This window comes from Diabrotica undecimpunctata, chromosome 6 (assembly GCF_040954645.1).
Source record: "Diabrotica undecimpunctata isolate CICGRU chromosome 6, icDiaUnde3, whole genome shotgun sequence".
Classification (NCBI taxonomy): domain Eukaryota; kingdom Metazoa; phylum Arthropoda; class Insecta; order Coleoptera; family Chrysomelidae; genus Diabrotica; species Diabrotica undecimpunctata.
Genome location: NC_092808.1, coordinates 155,516,182 through 155,533,636, shown reverse-complemented (window position 1 = coordinate 155,533,636; position 17,455 = coordinate 155,516,182). Strand labels below are relative to the sequence as shown.

The 17,455-nt window shown below is 33.6% G+C and overlaps 1 protein-coding gene across 1 annotated transcript in view; it reads right to left on the bottom strand.

Annotated features, from left to right (window-relative positions):
• Positions 1-17,455, bottom strand: part of LOC140444179 (A disintegrin and metalloproteinase with thrombospondin motifs 2-like) — a 95,346-nt gene that overhangs the window by 69,061 nt on the left and 8,830 nt on the right. Inside the window, exons 4-7 of the mRNA XM_072535893.1 lie at positions 10,605-10,735; positions 8,143-8,486; positions 7,068-7,220; positions 3,583-3,699 (exon numbers count right to left, since the gene is read on the bottom strand). Of these exons, the coding sequence (XP_072391994.1) occupies positions 3,583-3,699; positions 7,068-7,220; positions 8,143-8,486; positions 10,605-10,735 (745 nt within the window). The remainder of the gene's footprint in view (positions 1-3,582; positions 3,700-7,067; positions 7,221-8,142; positions 8,487-10,604; positions 10,736-17,455) is intronic.

The window sequence follows — 17,455 nt, the reverse complement described above, 5'->3', positions numbered from 1 at the left end:
GTGTACCTGGTAAACCGTTAAATTCTCAAACACAACATCTTGTGTTAAATGTTTTGGGATTATTTCAAAAAAAAAAATAAATGGAGGGCCTTTGGACGTATTTTCATCAGCTCAACATGTAACTTTTTGAAGTGTATGTTCTTTTATGAAAATACATAGGGGTGAGGGGGGTTAGTGTGGACATGGGGTTAGTGTGGACATAGTTAATTATTTAAAAACTCGCATTTAAATCTGCCGCCCAGTCTGTTCAGGAAGTGACTATTAACGCCACCGAACACCACGTAAAAGTTGGTTGAAATATTTTCTATAATATGGCCGCCAGTGACAGAAAGTGATTTTGTGTGTTGTATCCATTTATTTCACACGGTAAGTAAAATTATACTAAAATTGAAGTTATTGAACTAATTGTATACCTAAGTTAGTGTATGGCTTCTGGAATATTTAATTACTAAATTTGATATGAAATGAGATAAAATTATCATTTTTCGAAACATCATTCCATTGTTACTGTCAAACATGGCGTTCGGGGTTAGTGTGGACAAATCATCAGCTGTCCACACTAACCCCACAAATGATTATATTTCCAAAAATCATGTGATAAAAATCGCTTTTTTGTTTCAGATGAGGACTTACAGTAGAAAAACGGCGAGAGCTGATATTGATGAAAAAGTTGTAGAGCGTGCAATAAAGGATATCCTAAGAAAAAAAGGAAGCTTGAGAAATATTGCAGAGAAATATGAATTGAAAAAAAGTATGCTTCACAAAAGAGTCATTTTGGCTAAGAGGAACCTTCAAGATGCTAATATACCCTCTGGTGATGATTCAGGTAACGAAGATGAGTTAGAAATTGTTAGCTTGAATGTTTCTGGCGTCAATAAATTTCGAGGTCGCCAAATATTTTCTGATGAACAAGAACAACACATTGTCAATTATCTTAAGAAGGCGTCTCGATTACATTATGGCTTGACTTACAAGCAGGCTTGTACCCTAGCTTTTGAGTATGGTAGTGCTCTACAAATAGAAATTCCTTCGAATTGGACTAAAAATAAGATAGCAGGAAAGGACTGGATATATTCATTTATGAAACGACATGGAGATTTATCTCTTAGAAAACCTGAAAATACAAGCATAGCACGAGATGCAGCCTTTAACAAATCCAACGTGGATTTATTTTTTGATAATTACATTGGAGTTTTAGATAAATTTAAAGGAAGGCCAGAAAGGATAATAAATTTAGATGAGACAGGTATACCCACGGTCTTACCACCACCCAAACGTATAGCTGAAAAGGGAAAAAAACAAATAGGAGCTGTGGCCTCTCAAGAACGCGGTGAAAATGTTACAATGTGCGGAATTATAACAGCCACTGGACAAGCAATACCTCCAGTTTTCATATTCCCCAGGAAGAATATGAAAGACCGGTTCTTAGATGGTGCACCAATAGGGAGCATTGGTCTGGCTCATCAGTCTGGCTATATGACTGCGGAATTATTTTTAGAAGTACTAAAGCACATAAAAATGCACTTAAGTGCTTCTAAAGAAAACCCTCTACTGATATTAATGGATAATCATTCAAGTCATATAAGTTTGGAAGCTATAAACTTAGCTAGAGAATCTGGAATTACTCTTTTATCGTTTCCGCCACATTGTAGCCACAAACTACAGCCGCTAGATGTTGCAGTATATGGTTCTTATAAAGCTGCATTACGGGTTGCAATGGGAGACTGGCTTCAAAATCATCGAGGCAGACCTATACAAATATATGATGTTGCTCAACTGTGTGGTATTGCTTTTCCTGTGGCATTTACAATGAAGAATATAACATCTGGATTCAGATCTGCTGGTTTATGGCCAATAAATCGTCTTGTATTCACCGATGAGGATTATGAAGCTGCCGAAACAACAGATAGGAATCAAGAACCACCAACAGCAATGAACCCAAGAAATCCTGAAGATCCTGAGCGAATATTAGAAGTTGCTTCAATCTCCACAAGACTGCTACCTGTAGCTCCCATTACGCTTTCACCATCAGTAGCAACTACATCAACAGCTGTAATTACTCCTGAGAGCTGCCGCCCTTTTCTAAAAGCAGATCGCTCATCAAACTCCAAAGCAAGAAAAAATAAAAAGTCGACTATTTACACGAGCACACCAGTGAAAGATCAGTTGGAAGCTGAAAAAGAGGCTAAAGATTTTAAGGAAAGACGTGCGCAAGAAAGAGCTGAAATGCGAGAAAAGAATAGAGTGAAGAAATCTCTTTCCTATGAGCCAAAAAGGAGTAGGAAAGAATCTTCCTCTTCCAATTCTTCTACAGAAGTAATACTTGAATCAGAGGATGAAGGCTGGATGGAAGATGATGGTCAGGACAATGATATTTTTATGGACAAACAAATGGAGAAAAATGATTTCGTACTTGTAAAATTTATGGGTAAAAAATCGGTAACACACTATGTTGGCCAAATCGTAGATATTCGAGATGTGGAGGTACAAATTAATTTTTTAAGGAAAAAAGTGAATAATTTCGTATTTCCCGAAGTTGAAGATGTCTCAGTTGTCGACAAGAACGATATTGTCGGAATTTTGGAGCACCCAGTAGACACTGGCACGAAAAGGCAAGGAAGGTTATTTTCATTTAATATTAATTTCAGTTCTTATAATGTATCGTAGTTTCTTTTTGTTAACATAAAGTTTTCAGTATTCCTGTATATGTTTTACTATGCGTCCACTATAACCCCATACTCTGTCCACTTTAACCCCACCACGGGGTCATTGTGGACAAATTATTGATTCCGATTTGAATCAAAATATTTGTTCTATTAAGAAAGATACAAATAAAATATTTACATCGAAAGTTGAGTTGATTTTACAGTAAATATGTGAGGTAAGTTCAGCAATAAGAATCTTATACATATTTTTTAATTTGCTAATAAGTAAAAATGGTCCACAGTAACCCCCTTCTCCCCTATAAATAAATAATTATTTATTTAAAAAAGTAGCTGCTGCATTAAAAATATTACGACTGCCAGTATGTACAATTATAAAAAGAAAAGAAAATAATCATATTGTTCCACAATCATGAAAAAATAGACCTTGTCTGAAAAAAAGACAAACAATCTATCTGAGGAATAACATTATTAAAAATTTACGGCTAAAACGTTGCCAAGGGTTTTAAAAAAGAATCTATTTGTAATTTAAGATAGTAAAGAGATCTGCGTCTCCTGCGACGTTATCTAGTTTACATCTTAGTATTTGTGCAACCACTATACTTTACACCAGGTGCCGCCCATGCTAATTCAAAAGCTTTATACTAAACAAAGTTTCCTTAGAATAGTAGTGGACAGCAATTATGCAGAATATAAGACAACAAAGTATTTTAAATTGGAATACGCGTTCCTACAATCTATATTAACCAAAAAAAATCTATATCTAGAGGTAAGTAGCAGCTACGCATAGTTTCCTTTCGTAAAATAATATGTATATAAAAGATCCCCGTTAAAGTAAACCTTGTACTACATGATTAAAATCACAAATCGTGAACGAAATAAAAATATAATGGAAGAGAATAATACATTTTTGTCATACCCTTCTCCAAACTCCATCCTGCATTGTTGATCCATGGTAAAAGAAGCCTGGAGCGTGGCATTCAATGAAATTTCTCCCGCGCCTTCCATCGGGGGATTCAACAGGCACAACCACTTGCTGTAAAAAATTGTTACGCTAACTTATTTCACGCTACAAGAAATCCGCAATAATTGTCAAGCGGCTAAAGAAAGAGTTTTTTTTGGAATTGTGGTGAAAGCATTCAATGAAAGGTTAAATATTTTTCAATGTAAGAAATATTTTTTAGATATATTCTTATAAACTAAAATGTACGACAATATTTATGGGGTACGTATTGGGGAAAATATTGTTATTTATACTCTACTCTTGAAGTAGAGTAATTATTCAGAAAAACTGCCGTTAAATGCGTTCCGCATACATTCTCATTTTATCAGAAGTACATTAGCATTGATATCACACGTTAGCAAAGTACTTCTAACCATCAACAATCAAAAACTAAAATCAATTCTCTTACCACAAATTCCCCAAGAACAATGTGGATTCTTCCCAGGTCGAGAACAAGAGAACACATTCTTAATATTCGTCAAATTATCAAAAAATCTCGAGAGTTTAACATAGAAACATATTTATGCTTTGTTGACTATTTAAAGGCCTTCGATACCGTAAAATGGGATAAAAGGTGGATATACTTAGGGAAATGGGTACGCCAGAACGTCTTATCTATTTATTACAAAAACTATATGTAAATAATATTGCTAATGCTCAAGAGTTAATAGTGTGGTTTTGAAAAATTTCAAATTAAAATCTGGAGTTCGACAGGGATGCATAATATCCCCTATTCTATTCAATATATACAGTGAACATATTTTGCGTCAAGTTTTTGAAGAATGGCAGGGTGGAGCAACGATAGGAGGAAGAAAAATCAAAAACCTACGTTATGCTGGTGACACTGTTATATTGGCGTCATCACAGAAGAACTGGAACAAATTATGAATAGGCTAGGCACGGTGAGTACGGAATATCGTTTGAAAATAAATATGCAGAAAACCAAAGTGATTATTATCGATGGAATCAGAAACAACCAAGCATGGCAGGTTATGAAGTGGTCAGGTAATTTAATTACTTAGGCTCCGTTATTACTAACAGTGGAGGATGCGAAGACGAGATCCGTCGACGCATCACAATGGCTAGATCGGCAACAGCCAAGTTCACAAAAATTTGGAAGAACACTGACATCACCAAAAAACACAAAATTACGCCTTGTTCGAGCATTGATATTTCACATATATAGCATCGCACAAATAACTCAACTTTAGCAGAATTTTACATAAAAACTAGCCTCATCACAATTATCAACCAAAATATACTGAGATATTTTGAACATATAACTAGAAGAAGAGGAGGCATGGAGCGAATGATAGTTAAAGGTAACGTAGCAGGTAAAAGATCCAGAGGAAGATCTTCAGTACGATGGTCGGACCAAATAAAGGACATGACTGGTTACTCATTCGCTGAAGCACAACAACACGCACAGGAGAGAGATAATTAAACAGAAATAGTCAAACAAATTACATGACGCCACTACATCTTAACGAAGGAGAAAAGATAGAGGAGAACATTGGAACCAGTCCAAGTATAAGAACCAATCAAACCACATCAGTTCTATTTTAACATCAACATATCATGAGGCATAATATTGACCCCCAGTCTTGCTAGTTAATAGTAGCTATTCAACATGGCAGAACAAGAATAATTAGGGAAACAGTCTTCAGAAATTAAATCCCAAGACGGAATAACCAAAATTGATAACGCTCTAAATTAACATTTATCAAACAACTGCAATCAAAAAAAAAGTTCTGGAACTTTCGAGGAGATGGCGAAATCTGTGGGTAAACAACAACGTTGATGGTAATAACTCAGACCGAGAGTAATAAATTTTGTCGCAATAACAAATATTGGACACTCTAAAATGTCATAATTCTTATCGCAATATTGCTAAATGATGCATCTTTTAGCTAAATATAACTGATCGTTAACGTTCAGTCGGAAAATAGACAAAAAATCGGTAGTATTGTTAGGCGTGAGTTGGTGCATCTAGATCAAAGTTATTCGAGGAACGGCTGAAAGGCGTGAAGTTATTGTTATTCTTACTAAAAAGAAGAAAGCAGTTTTAGTCGCAGTTGTCTGCAGTTTAATACTGCAGACATTTACCAAAGCTACGAGGTACCAAAAAATACGAAGAAACCATATCTTTGTGGTTATAATTCGGGGAGAAAAGGAAGGTTCGTATATTTTAAACGAATAAAATAACACCTGAAAATAAAACAAACACTACCTGCCTTAGAGTCTGGGATAAATAAGCAGTAGGGTTCAATTTTGATCTACAAACGTTTTCAGGATTCTGGTAGATGACATATATAATAGAGTGCTTTATTCAACTAAGCTGAAAGTCATTTAGCCTGTAAAAAAGCTAAACATTTTCTTTTTCCATCTTTCCTAATTCCAAAAATACTCTCCCTGTAACAGTGGACTATATTCCTCCACTTATTCACATATAGTTGTTTCTTCCCACTTACTCGTGGGTGAAAGTAGTGAAGCTACATCACAATAGGTGAATCTTCGCTAAATTTCACCCATTTACATCTTTTTATTCTTCATTCCTCCAGGAGATTGGAGGTATCCCTCCATCCTTCACATTTACCCGTACATATCATATTTTATCTTTTGTTTACTTTTGACGACTATCTGTGACGGTGAGCCTCTCCATATATATTTTCAGATACCTTATTTTCTGTGCACGAACCCAAACAAATCCAAGATACAGGGTTTTATGCAAACTCATCCTCAAGAGCGACTGCAGAAAGTAGTGGAACGACAATGGCAACATTTAAGCAAAGTGACCACTCATCCTTATGATAAAGGATAATCATCATCATGCAACCTCTTCTGCTCACTGCTGGACATAGGTCTCTCCCATTTTTCGCCACTCTTCACGGTTCTGTGCTTCTTGTTGCCATTTCTTGGATATTCGTCCAATGTCGTCCATCCAGCTTGTTGGTGGTCGTCCTCTGCTGCGTTTGTCTTCTCGTGGGCGCCATTCAATTAGTTTTCTGGTCCATCTTGTGTCTTTTAGTCTCGCTTAAGGATAAACATAAAGCACAATATCGATAATTCAAGGTGTAAAAAATTAAATCTTTGTTAAAATGCCATTTCGATAGCTAGTTCTCCCTAGCGTAGTGCGCACAATATTTTGAGGCAAATTGTCTAAAAAAATAGAAGACAAGAGAAATATAGGGCGAATGTCGGAAATACATATTGAGATGATAGTGTAGAAACTATTAGATATAAAGTTCGTCAAAGCAATGCACAATAAGCAAATCAAAATAGAAAAAAATAAGGAACCTGCATCTAAACACCAACAAAAACCTTAAAAGAATATAGGTATTTATAAACACCACACTGCGTTCAATGTTGCATTATTTCATTATTTAAGATAAAAAACTTACTTTCTATATTTCTTAAATTCCCTTCTAGAACAGCTGGACCAATAGAATTTGTTGAATGTCGCAGATACCATTGGAGCCATCACACTCCCATCGATTGCTTCATCCATACAATCATTGTCGTTCTTTTCGTCTCCGTCGTGACTTAGACCTAATCTATAAACAAGTAGAAAATTTCTAAATATTACCGATCCTACATAGCTAAAACTACTACTTTTAAAATTTATATCTGCAACTATAACACCATCATATTATACATAACTTTATATTATTCCTGTTCCGAGGCATATATAATAAGTAATAACACAAGGGAATTCATTGAGCCCTATGCGCTTCAATTTGATCATGCATAAACTCATCAAACGAGTTAACAAAGGAAGAGGACACATAATGGAAAACAAAGAAATAAAAATACTTTGTTACGCAGACGACGCAATATTGATAGCCCAAGATGAAGATAGTCTGCAAAGACTAGTTCACAGATTTAATATAAGAGTAAAAGAATTTAATATGACAATCCCATCTCAGAAAACTAAAAAAAAAATAGTAATCAACAAAGAATTACTTTGTCTAGCTATGAAGACCTGGACAAAGAAGCAAGAGATCAAGTACAAAAAGCAAATAGACTTCCAGGATGCCGTAATAACACCATATGGCGAAACAGACACATTAACACTGAGATGAAGTCAAGAATTTATAAGGCCAGTGTAAAACTAATATTGACATATTCCTCAGAAACCAGACCCGACATAGTCACAACGCAAAGGCTACTGGAAACGGCAGGTATTAATCCGCCAATGAACAAGCAGAATTGCTTATAAAGTGGAAGAAGAAGAAGAAGAACTTATAATGTGCATAAAAAATAATAATTATTTAAAGAAAAAATTTATTATGAAGATAGCACGCGAACCAATTAGAAGTTGCTCTATTATTAGCCAAAAAATTTAGCGTTAGTGAGTTAGTTAATAATGCATTCGTTTATGGCCATTAAAGTAGATGGATATGGCAATTTTTGTAGCTACCACTTATAATAAATCTATAGAAGTAATATAATTATGAATAGAGTAAAAATTCTTACATGTGAGCTGTCTCATGTGCTATAATAAAAGCACTCGTTAGACCTTCATCCCGATTAAGAGCGCAGCTTCTCTTAGGATCACACGCCCCAGCTACAGGCGCATATCCCGAAGGTCCCCCGATGTCGGATCTGGTCAACCAAATGGCTACGTCGTGGTTTGGCTCGTTCGACGACAAAGAGGCGTGCAGGGCTTTGTTCCATAGGTTAACGTTTTCCAAGGACCTCCTGGCATTTCCGATTTTGATAACTCTATGGCGGTACTTCTTGTGCTCGTACATTATGAGTTTTGTTACCACTAACTTCATGTTAGATTCTAATGATGGATCTTGGTAGATTGCGCTTACCTGAAATTTTAAATGATCGTTTTTGATCCTTATATATCTATATAAAAGACTACAACGACACATCACACTGTTTGTTTGGTAGGGCCACCTAGGAAATAAATCTGAACTAGTTTTTTTATTTTCAGAATGCTTAAAAAAATTATTGTGTCCAAAACAACGAAAGTCCTGAGATCCAAATAGCATAAAAGCTGCTATTTAAGCTGTGAGAGATAAAACGATGGGTACATTCTTCTTTTTCTTAAAGTGCGTCTCCCTACCGAGGTTGGCAACCATAATGGCTATTTTTATTTTTGAGCTTGCTGCTCTAAACAAATCAATCGATCTGCGTTGATACCAATCACGTAGATTCTTCAATTATGAGTTCTGCCTTTGGCCAACAGATCTTCTTCCTTGAATCTTTCCCTGTATTATGAGTCTCAAAATTTTATATTTTGGTCCCCTCATTACGTGGCCTAGGTATTCCAGTTTTCTGGTTTGTATAGTGGTGATTAGTTATGTTTCTTTACCAACCCTTTCCAGTACTTCTTTATTTGTAATTCTATCAGTCCATGATATTTTTAAGACTCTGCGGTATAACCAGAATTCGAAAGCCTCGATTCTTTTTAAATTGCATTTTGTTAATGCCAAGTCTCAGCTCCATATAATAATATTGAAAATATATAACAGCGAATGGTACGTAGTCTGATCTCCAAATTTAGATTTTTGTACGTTAGGAGTGGCTGCATTCGTATAAATACTAATCTGGCAATCTCTATTCGCCTGTTTATTTCTGCATTATGATCATTGGTTTCATTGATCAAAGTTCCCAAGTACTGATATTTTTCTACTTGTTCTATCACGTTACCATTGATTGTCAATAGGTGATGTATATTTTATGGTCTTTTTGAAATTAGCATGTACTTCGTTTTTTTAGCGTTTATAGTAATTTCCATCTAAGCACTATTCATAATTAAGATGTTGTAGATCTTCTATACTCGTTGCTATGATGACAGTGTCGTCTGCATATCGTAAGTTGTTAATTAATTTTCCCTTAACGGTAACTCTCGCTTTGATATTATTGAGCGTGTTTTGGAAAATTTGGTGTTCCTCGATGGGTACATTAAAAGCAGCTAAAACTTATAATGTCGTGAGATCAACACTACAACGGTTAGAAAAAATGACTGAACTGAGTCCAGATGAAGCAGTATGTAAGAACTGGAAAAAGGAACCATTTTTGGCCCAGATTTAGAAAAATCTTTGATAGACTATATCCTTTAAATGGAAGCAAAATTCTATGGTTTAACAAATTGCATTTAATCTGGCTGAATCAAAGGATTTAAATCATCCCTTTATGCAGTTATAAAAAGCTGGTAGAAGTTGACTAAATTTGTTTTTGGACGCGTCACAAAAACACATTGGCTTTAAGGAGGCCAACTGGGACGTCTTTTGGACAAGCAAATAGATTTAACAAAGAGAACGTTCCAATACATTGTTTTATCATCTGAAAAAAGCATATGACAAGTACAATTTCTCCAGTAATTAAGTTTAGAATGTAGATGAAACAGGCCTGACTATTGCGCAAAATAAAATTGCAGAAATAGTGGGGCGCAAAGGAAAGAGACAAATCGCATCACTGACTTCTGCTGAAAGAGGATCATTGATCGTCAATTGCATGCATGGTGCTGAAGGGAATGTATTCCATCCCTGTTAATATGTTAAGTTTTTTTCTTACTTCTACAAGGTTAAGGGTCTCTTCAGTCATTAATGTTGTTTTTTATCTACTTTTTCTTGGGAAATTTGTGTTGCTGCTCCACTTCTTTGTGAATTCCCACATTTTGTTAGGGTTTTCAGTAGTCACTGGTACGGGAGCTTTTACTAATACTTTTTAAAAAATTTTGAGTGTTTTTGAAGCAGTTTTTATCTTTTATTTGTCGTTGACTAACTGTTTCTTTTAACATTTTGTATTAAATGATGACTTACGTGATTACGTGAATAATACCAAACAAAGAAAATATATCTCATGAATTACATAAAATAATCTCTTCGACAATACAATCTAACAATATTAAAGAGCTAGTGTAGTGGAAAGATCCAAATCTTAGATCTATTTAGAGAGAGCAACCAGTGACATATACTTACGATATTTAGCAGAGATAACACATATTCCTCGACCCTTGCCCGTCCGTGAAAGGAAATTAAAGTATGATCAACAGCCACGGCAATTTCCATCCATCTTGGAGAGAGAATCGACCCCGACGAAGACGTCTTCACTGAAAACGAATACTAATTTACTCTTTGTGGGTACAAGATAAACATTTTTAAAGAAAATGAAAGGGTCTTTTGTGTCATTTTGTAAATATACCTTTATAAAGGTAACAAGAATATCTTTGATCGATGGTTTTAAAGAGAGAGAATTATTTTATGAAATATAACTTAAAAAAGGTTTTTATATCTTAAATATAACACAGAACGACTCATTAATCAGGAATTTAACATCCGGACAATAACCTATGTATGAACTGTTATTGGTATAATTTTGGAGTTCTGTCCACTTATATTAAGCCTTGTATTAGAAATTTATTTTGTAATTGAAGCGTTTATTTGAAAAACAACACATGTCTTTTTTTTCCAACACAAACAACACATGTTTGTTGTAAAAGCAGTAATTGTCGCATCTTATAGTGAATTTTTATGTATGAGAGAGTAATAAAACAATAAATTATGTATGCAAATCCCTAAACTGTTGATACGGGTGACTTAATGAAAAACAGATATTTGTCAACAAGTTTACAGAAGTATATAGGAAAACAACTTTAAATTGAGTATGACCACCAGGTATAAAGGTTGGAGCAGAATAGAATACAATAGTTGTGAGGCTTACTAATCCCTAAATAAGGTTGCCAGTGTCGGAGTGATGGAGGTTAACAGGTACTAATGAATTTGCAAGAAATGTAAGATGTTTATTTTATTGGTTATATATAACCAATAAAAGTTTAATAAGTACCTACCTATTTGCAAAATAAAGTTTAATTCTTTGCCTATTTGCAAAATAAAGTTTAATTCTTTAGATAAAATAAAACGTTTTATTTTATCTGAAATGAGTGCATTCCACGAAGTAAGGGTTTCAACAATCAAACATTTAATTCTTTAATTCCAGGAATCTACTACAGTAATTGACTAGATAATTACCTTCTAAACTTATTCCACAGAAAATGTGATAGTGGGTTTTTCCATTTTGTATATAGGAAGGTCCAAGTGGCGTATTCAAAATTCTTAACAGTTCACTAAAAGTAGGTACTTCAGTTGCAAGGTGCAGTTTATTGTGTATACTAGTGTTATGGAAAATTTGGAAGTGCTGTGTAAACGCCGAAAAATTGGTCCTCTAACAGTTAATGAAAAAACATTAATATTTAATTGTTTTAAATCATTTACAGACAAACACTTGGTACACATAAAAAACAGTACGCTTGGTGTTGGGAAATCTACGATTTACAGAGTTATTAAAGAAGAGAAATGTGGTAGTTTTCAAATGCCACGTAATGCTCCAGGGAAACCAAAATTTCAAATAGAATATCATTTTAAAGAAGGACTTTGACGGAAAGTGCATGAATTCTTCTTTAGACAAGAATTTTCAACATTGGATAAAGTTCTTGTCTCAGTTCGAGATGATAAGGATTACCCAGAAATGAGTCGAAGTACGTTATGGAAACTTTTAAAAGAAATAGGCTTCCGCTGGAAAAAGAATCCCAGAAAGTCTATTTTATTAGAAAGAAGCGATATTGTCATATGGAGAAGACATTTTCTAAGAACCATAAAGGAAATGAGAAACCAAAAAAGAAAAATATTTTATCTTGATGAAACATGGATCAACGAGGGTCATACACCAAATAAATTTTGGCAGGATGAAACTGTTACAAGTCAAAGGCAAGCTTTTGTAAATAACTTATCTACTGGTTTAAACCCACCATCAGGAAAGGGGCGCAGGCTGATAATAGTACACATTGGCAGTTCAGAGGGTTTTGTTGAAGGTGGTTTATTAACTTTTGAATCAACTCGTACCGGTGACTACCATGAAGACATGAACGCTGATGTCTTTCAAGAATGGTTCGAACAAATGATAGATCTTCTTCCTAAGAACTGTGTAATAGTAAAGGATAATGCAAGTTATCACTCCAGACTTATAGAAGGACTGCCCACAACCAAGTGGTTAAAAAAAGACTTGCAGAATTGGCTGAGTTCAAAAAATATTACGTACCATCCCGGATCTATAAGAAAGGAACTTTATTCGTTGTGTGCCCTTCATAAAGAAAAATTTAAAAAATACGAAATTGATGAAATTACCAAAAATCGTGGAATGACAGTACTTAGATCCCCACCATATCATTGTGAATTAAACCCGATTGAACTGGTATGGACACAGATAAAGAGTGAAGTTTCAAGAAAAAATACCACTTTTAAAATTCATGATGTTAAACAGTTGTTTTTGGAGGCCGTAAATAATGTAAAACCTGAAAACTGGGAAAAGGCAGTAAATCACACTATTAAAGAAGAGGAAAAATGTGGAAGCTGGACAATATTACTGATAAAATGATCGAGCCAGTTATTATAAATCTTGGTTCTGAAAGTTCATCTTCTGAATCTGATTTGGATTTGTAACAAGTAGCTGTAAGTTTTATATTAATATTTTTATTCATCTATTTAACATACCTTAGACGGTTTTAAAAACTCTTTTTCTCTTTTGTAATTTTTAAAAATTAAAAAAAATGTGAATTTTTTAAAACCCTTTTTAATGTAGGCCGGTCAGTTCTAATATAGTGTGTGATAAAAGAGGTCACTTTTGTTTACATACACATAACACTTTATAACACTGAAATAATTCATTTTTTTTTACAATTATTCAAAGTACTTTTTCAATTAATCTTGAGCACGCCCATGGAGTGGTCGGAGCTACCAGTTAAAATTATGCTAATTATTCTCTCGTTCATAAAAATAAACTATAGAAAGGCTTTATTTACTTTAAAAAATACTTATTTACTAGTCGATTTTCTAATTAATTTCCTGACTAATTTACGTATAGTTTCCAATAAATAAATTGTTGCAGAAAACCTTATCTTAGGCTTATTACAAAGTCATTTGTATTTGAGTGGTGTCGTTAAGTTATGAGAGGTATCTACCATAAACAAATAGACTACAACAAAGTACTATTTTTATTTATGGTTATATCTGCTACCTGCCTACCTGCTTTTGTTAGTAATCCCAAGAGAAACGACTTCTTAATGACATGCAGATAATAAATTCTGCAATAATTTGGTGACGACTATAATTGTTAACTCCCGCAATGCACATTTTATAATAAAAATTACTTCTTAGAAACTCTTATACATGATTTAATAAAAACAATCTTAAGTCTATTTAATAAAAGGATTTTATCCTCTTCAATCTTCTCGTTGTGTTTAGTATCACGAAAATCCAAGCTTTAGTATCAAGGTAATTATATAGTTTTATGGCACACTGTTGGAGGAGTGTCTAATTTCACTAAAAACGTCTACTCAAAGCTTAAGATGAATGTCTTTGTTCCCCACATATTAGAAAGTTTTAACTATGCACAAAGCACCACTTCAAAGTTTGTCTCTGATTTGGGGCGCAATTCACGATAAAACTTTATTTAAATGAAGCCCTGTTGTTGATAAGTCTACTTAGCCAAAGAACTCTTCTGTGTGATATCATTAAAATGACAATTAAAGTGATCTTAAAGAGTTTTAAATTAAAAGTGAATTACATAAATTTAATCCAGCCAAAACGTATTATTTCTTGTTGTGTAAGTTTCGTTTGGTTGATTTTTTATTTTGTACAAAATTTTATAATTTGATCTCAAGCGGTGTTGTGTTTCATATTGTTTATTTTTACATTTTTTATTTTTTATGTTGATTGACAACTAAATGCGTATATAAATATAATTTTAAAGAAAATTGACTTCTTTTTTTACAAACAGATCCTAAATGAATAAAAAATGTATCTACATCGATTATTTCAAACTATATTTTGTAGATAAACTCAGATCAGTAGCATTAACACAAATTATAAGAAATAAATGGTATAGAGCTTTTAGCGCTAGAGTGCATACCCCTGCTTTGTAGCGTATTTTATCAGAAATACACTCTGTCCGGTACGGGGCAAATCTTCCCTATCTCCTACGATAACATATATCAAGAACTTTCTCAGAAAAGTTGATCAGCCTGTATAAAGTGTACATTAAAGTATATGTCCAGTTTCAGAATCGTATAAAAGTCAAGAAAAGAGCCCAAAATCTGTGTTGCATTATAAAAATTGGACATAAATATTTTAGCTATAACCACCACTGCTCGGAAATGATTCGTCTGCGTGTTCCGTTTTATCCGTCTGGGGCTTTGGTCGAAATTGAAACAATATCGTGATGTTTCGATTTTTATTTCTGCGCCCCCAGGAGTGCCCAAGGCGCGTAATAAATATTCAACTAAACAATTCCAGCAAAATATCGGCAAATTATACAGAAAGGAGATTTAACCTCCGCCGCCGCCAGTTTTTGCTATTCTTGCATTTCGTATTCTCTAGATTCGGGAGAAATTATTAAGGATATTATATCGATGGAATAATTTATGGTGGAAGTTAGGCACACGCACGCCTGTATTTATAGCGTCTGGAAGGCAAATGGTGAGTAAGGACCGAAAAGTCACACTGGAATTTATCGCCTACACAACGAGTTTTATGGGAACATATAAAATTTTATTTTTAAACTTTTTTATCGAGATTTCTACGAGCACAACCATCAATTTTCTTATAACAGTTTTTTTTTTAATTAATAGTACCGTACCTGGTCCTATCGAAGGCATAGGAATTGTTAGTTATTTCAAATAGTTAAGCTGAAGATAGAAGGTAGTGGTTACACGGCAAATGTATGCAAACTTTGAAAGAGCGAACATTAAAGAAGCGTCTTTTAATGTTCCTTAAGTGTATAACTTTTGAAATTGATATGTTTAAAGCTCGTAAAGTTATTTAATTTGTTTATAAGCCTAAAAAATGTTTAAAACTTTTAAAAAATTTCTAGGCTCTCCTAGTGAACCGATTTGAATTTTACAAAAAGCTTTTGAAAGTTTGAGCCTTCTTTTATTTGTAAAAAAATTTGCAACTATCTGAGAGCCTTATTTAGGGCCTACTATAAATTTGAAAATTTGCGATTTTTTTCCAGTAGGCTGGATTGAAAAATTATTATGCAAGACCTATCCGACCCATCTTAACAAAATTTAGCACACGTTTTAAACATATTAAAAAGTTTTTCTAGGCGGAATATGGAGCTTGTAAGTCAAGTTTAGAAAGTCGAAAACATTTAAAGGATTAACTTCATTTTTTTGTACTTTTTTTCCAATGATTGCTATTTTTTCGACAATAAACATTAAATTTTCAATTTCTAGCTAACAAAATATTGTGTAAAATTGAATAACGAAACTTTTAACTTGTTATAATTTTTGCTCTAGGATCAATATTTTCCGAATTATAAACGAAAATAGGAGCAAAAAAATGAGAAATTTTCAATTGTTTTCAGATTTTGTTAAATAAAAAATTTAGCACAGGGTTTGCGACTGGCGCATATCGTGATTATCGATATTGGGTACATCCTGAAGTGATTCCAGCAAAAAAATAGCTTCCTATGGAAAATGTTCATTATGGCCTGAATTTCTACAGATCCCGCCTAGTCTATAAACATTATACCCTGAACAATCAATCAATCTAGTCAAAAAAACTTATAAAAAAGTTAAAATGTTTATAGCAGAAAAATACGTATTCAATTAAAAATGCATTTTTAAAATAAAAATTGATGTTTTTTTTTGACATTTTAGACTAAAACCAAGCAAATCAAAGCAGAGAGTTCCTTCATTTTAAATTATAATAAAACTACCACAAAAAAAACTGACCAACCTTAGAATCGTTCTTATCACCACTAATGGGTGTTGAATCATAACATTCAGCATTTTTAGTTGGCTGACGAATCGTTATGTAGGCAGTCCTAGTCAATATAATTAGTTGGTAAAAAATGCCACCTTCTTTAAATCTGCTAATTGATTTATTAGTATAGTACAGTGGGTGGATCTATAATGTATATTTGTAAACCGGGCTAAATAAGTAGTTTTGTGATTAAATCAAATTAATATCTTGCGGTCATGTAAATTCATGTTGTGTTATTGCCTGGAATATTGCTCGTGCAAAATTCCGTATAGAGAGAGAGCGTTTATTACAAAAACGTTGGAAGATGTACTTATCCTGTATTAGATTTAAGTGTTATTACCCAAATCAATCATTTTTATGAATTTTAACAATCATATAAAAACTATTGCTTCAACAGATACAGATGCCTTTGTATCAATTATACAGAACTTAGTTACTATTGAAATTGAAATTTGATTATAAATGAATATCTTTTTAAATACTCTGTATAACACAAAACAACTTTGTATTAGTTAACCCAGAACATTTGATTTCGTACGCGATTTGATTTTTGTGTTCTTTCTTTGGGTCCACGTAATAGTTTTTTGGGTATTGTCTATAAAGTGTATGTGTTATCACTAGATTAATTACATGCAAACTGTAGGAGGCATTCTCTTCTGTTGTTTCTAATGCTCAGTCCATATGACGCTCCATTATCTCTTAAATGTGGTTCAACTTCAGTTTTACTCAACTTATCGTTCAAGTCTACAACAATATACACTGTTTTTACAGAAAGGCTGTTATTACATCTATTTTGTACGAAGTGTTTTGTCTTAGGAATCGAAAATAATGTGACCTGGAATCTTGTTCGTATCTTTGGTCTTATAGATAAAATGAGTGTAGTTCAAATAGTGCCTCATTAAATTTTTAATGCTGGATAAATTGGCTTGCGTTCTTATTACGAGAGCGCTTCCTCCGCATATGTCTGTGGCTGGTTTATTTTATATATATAGAAAAGGTTAATGCAAGTG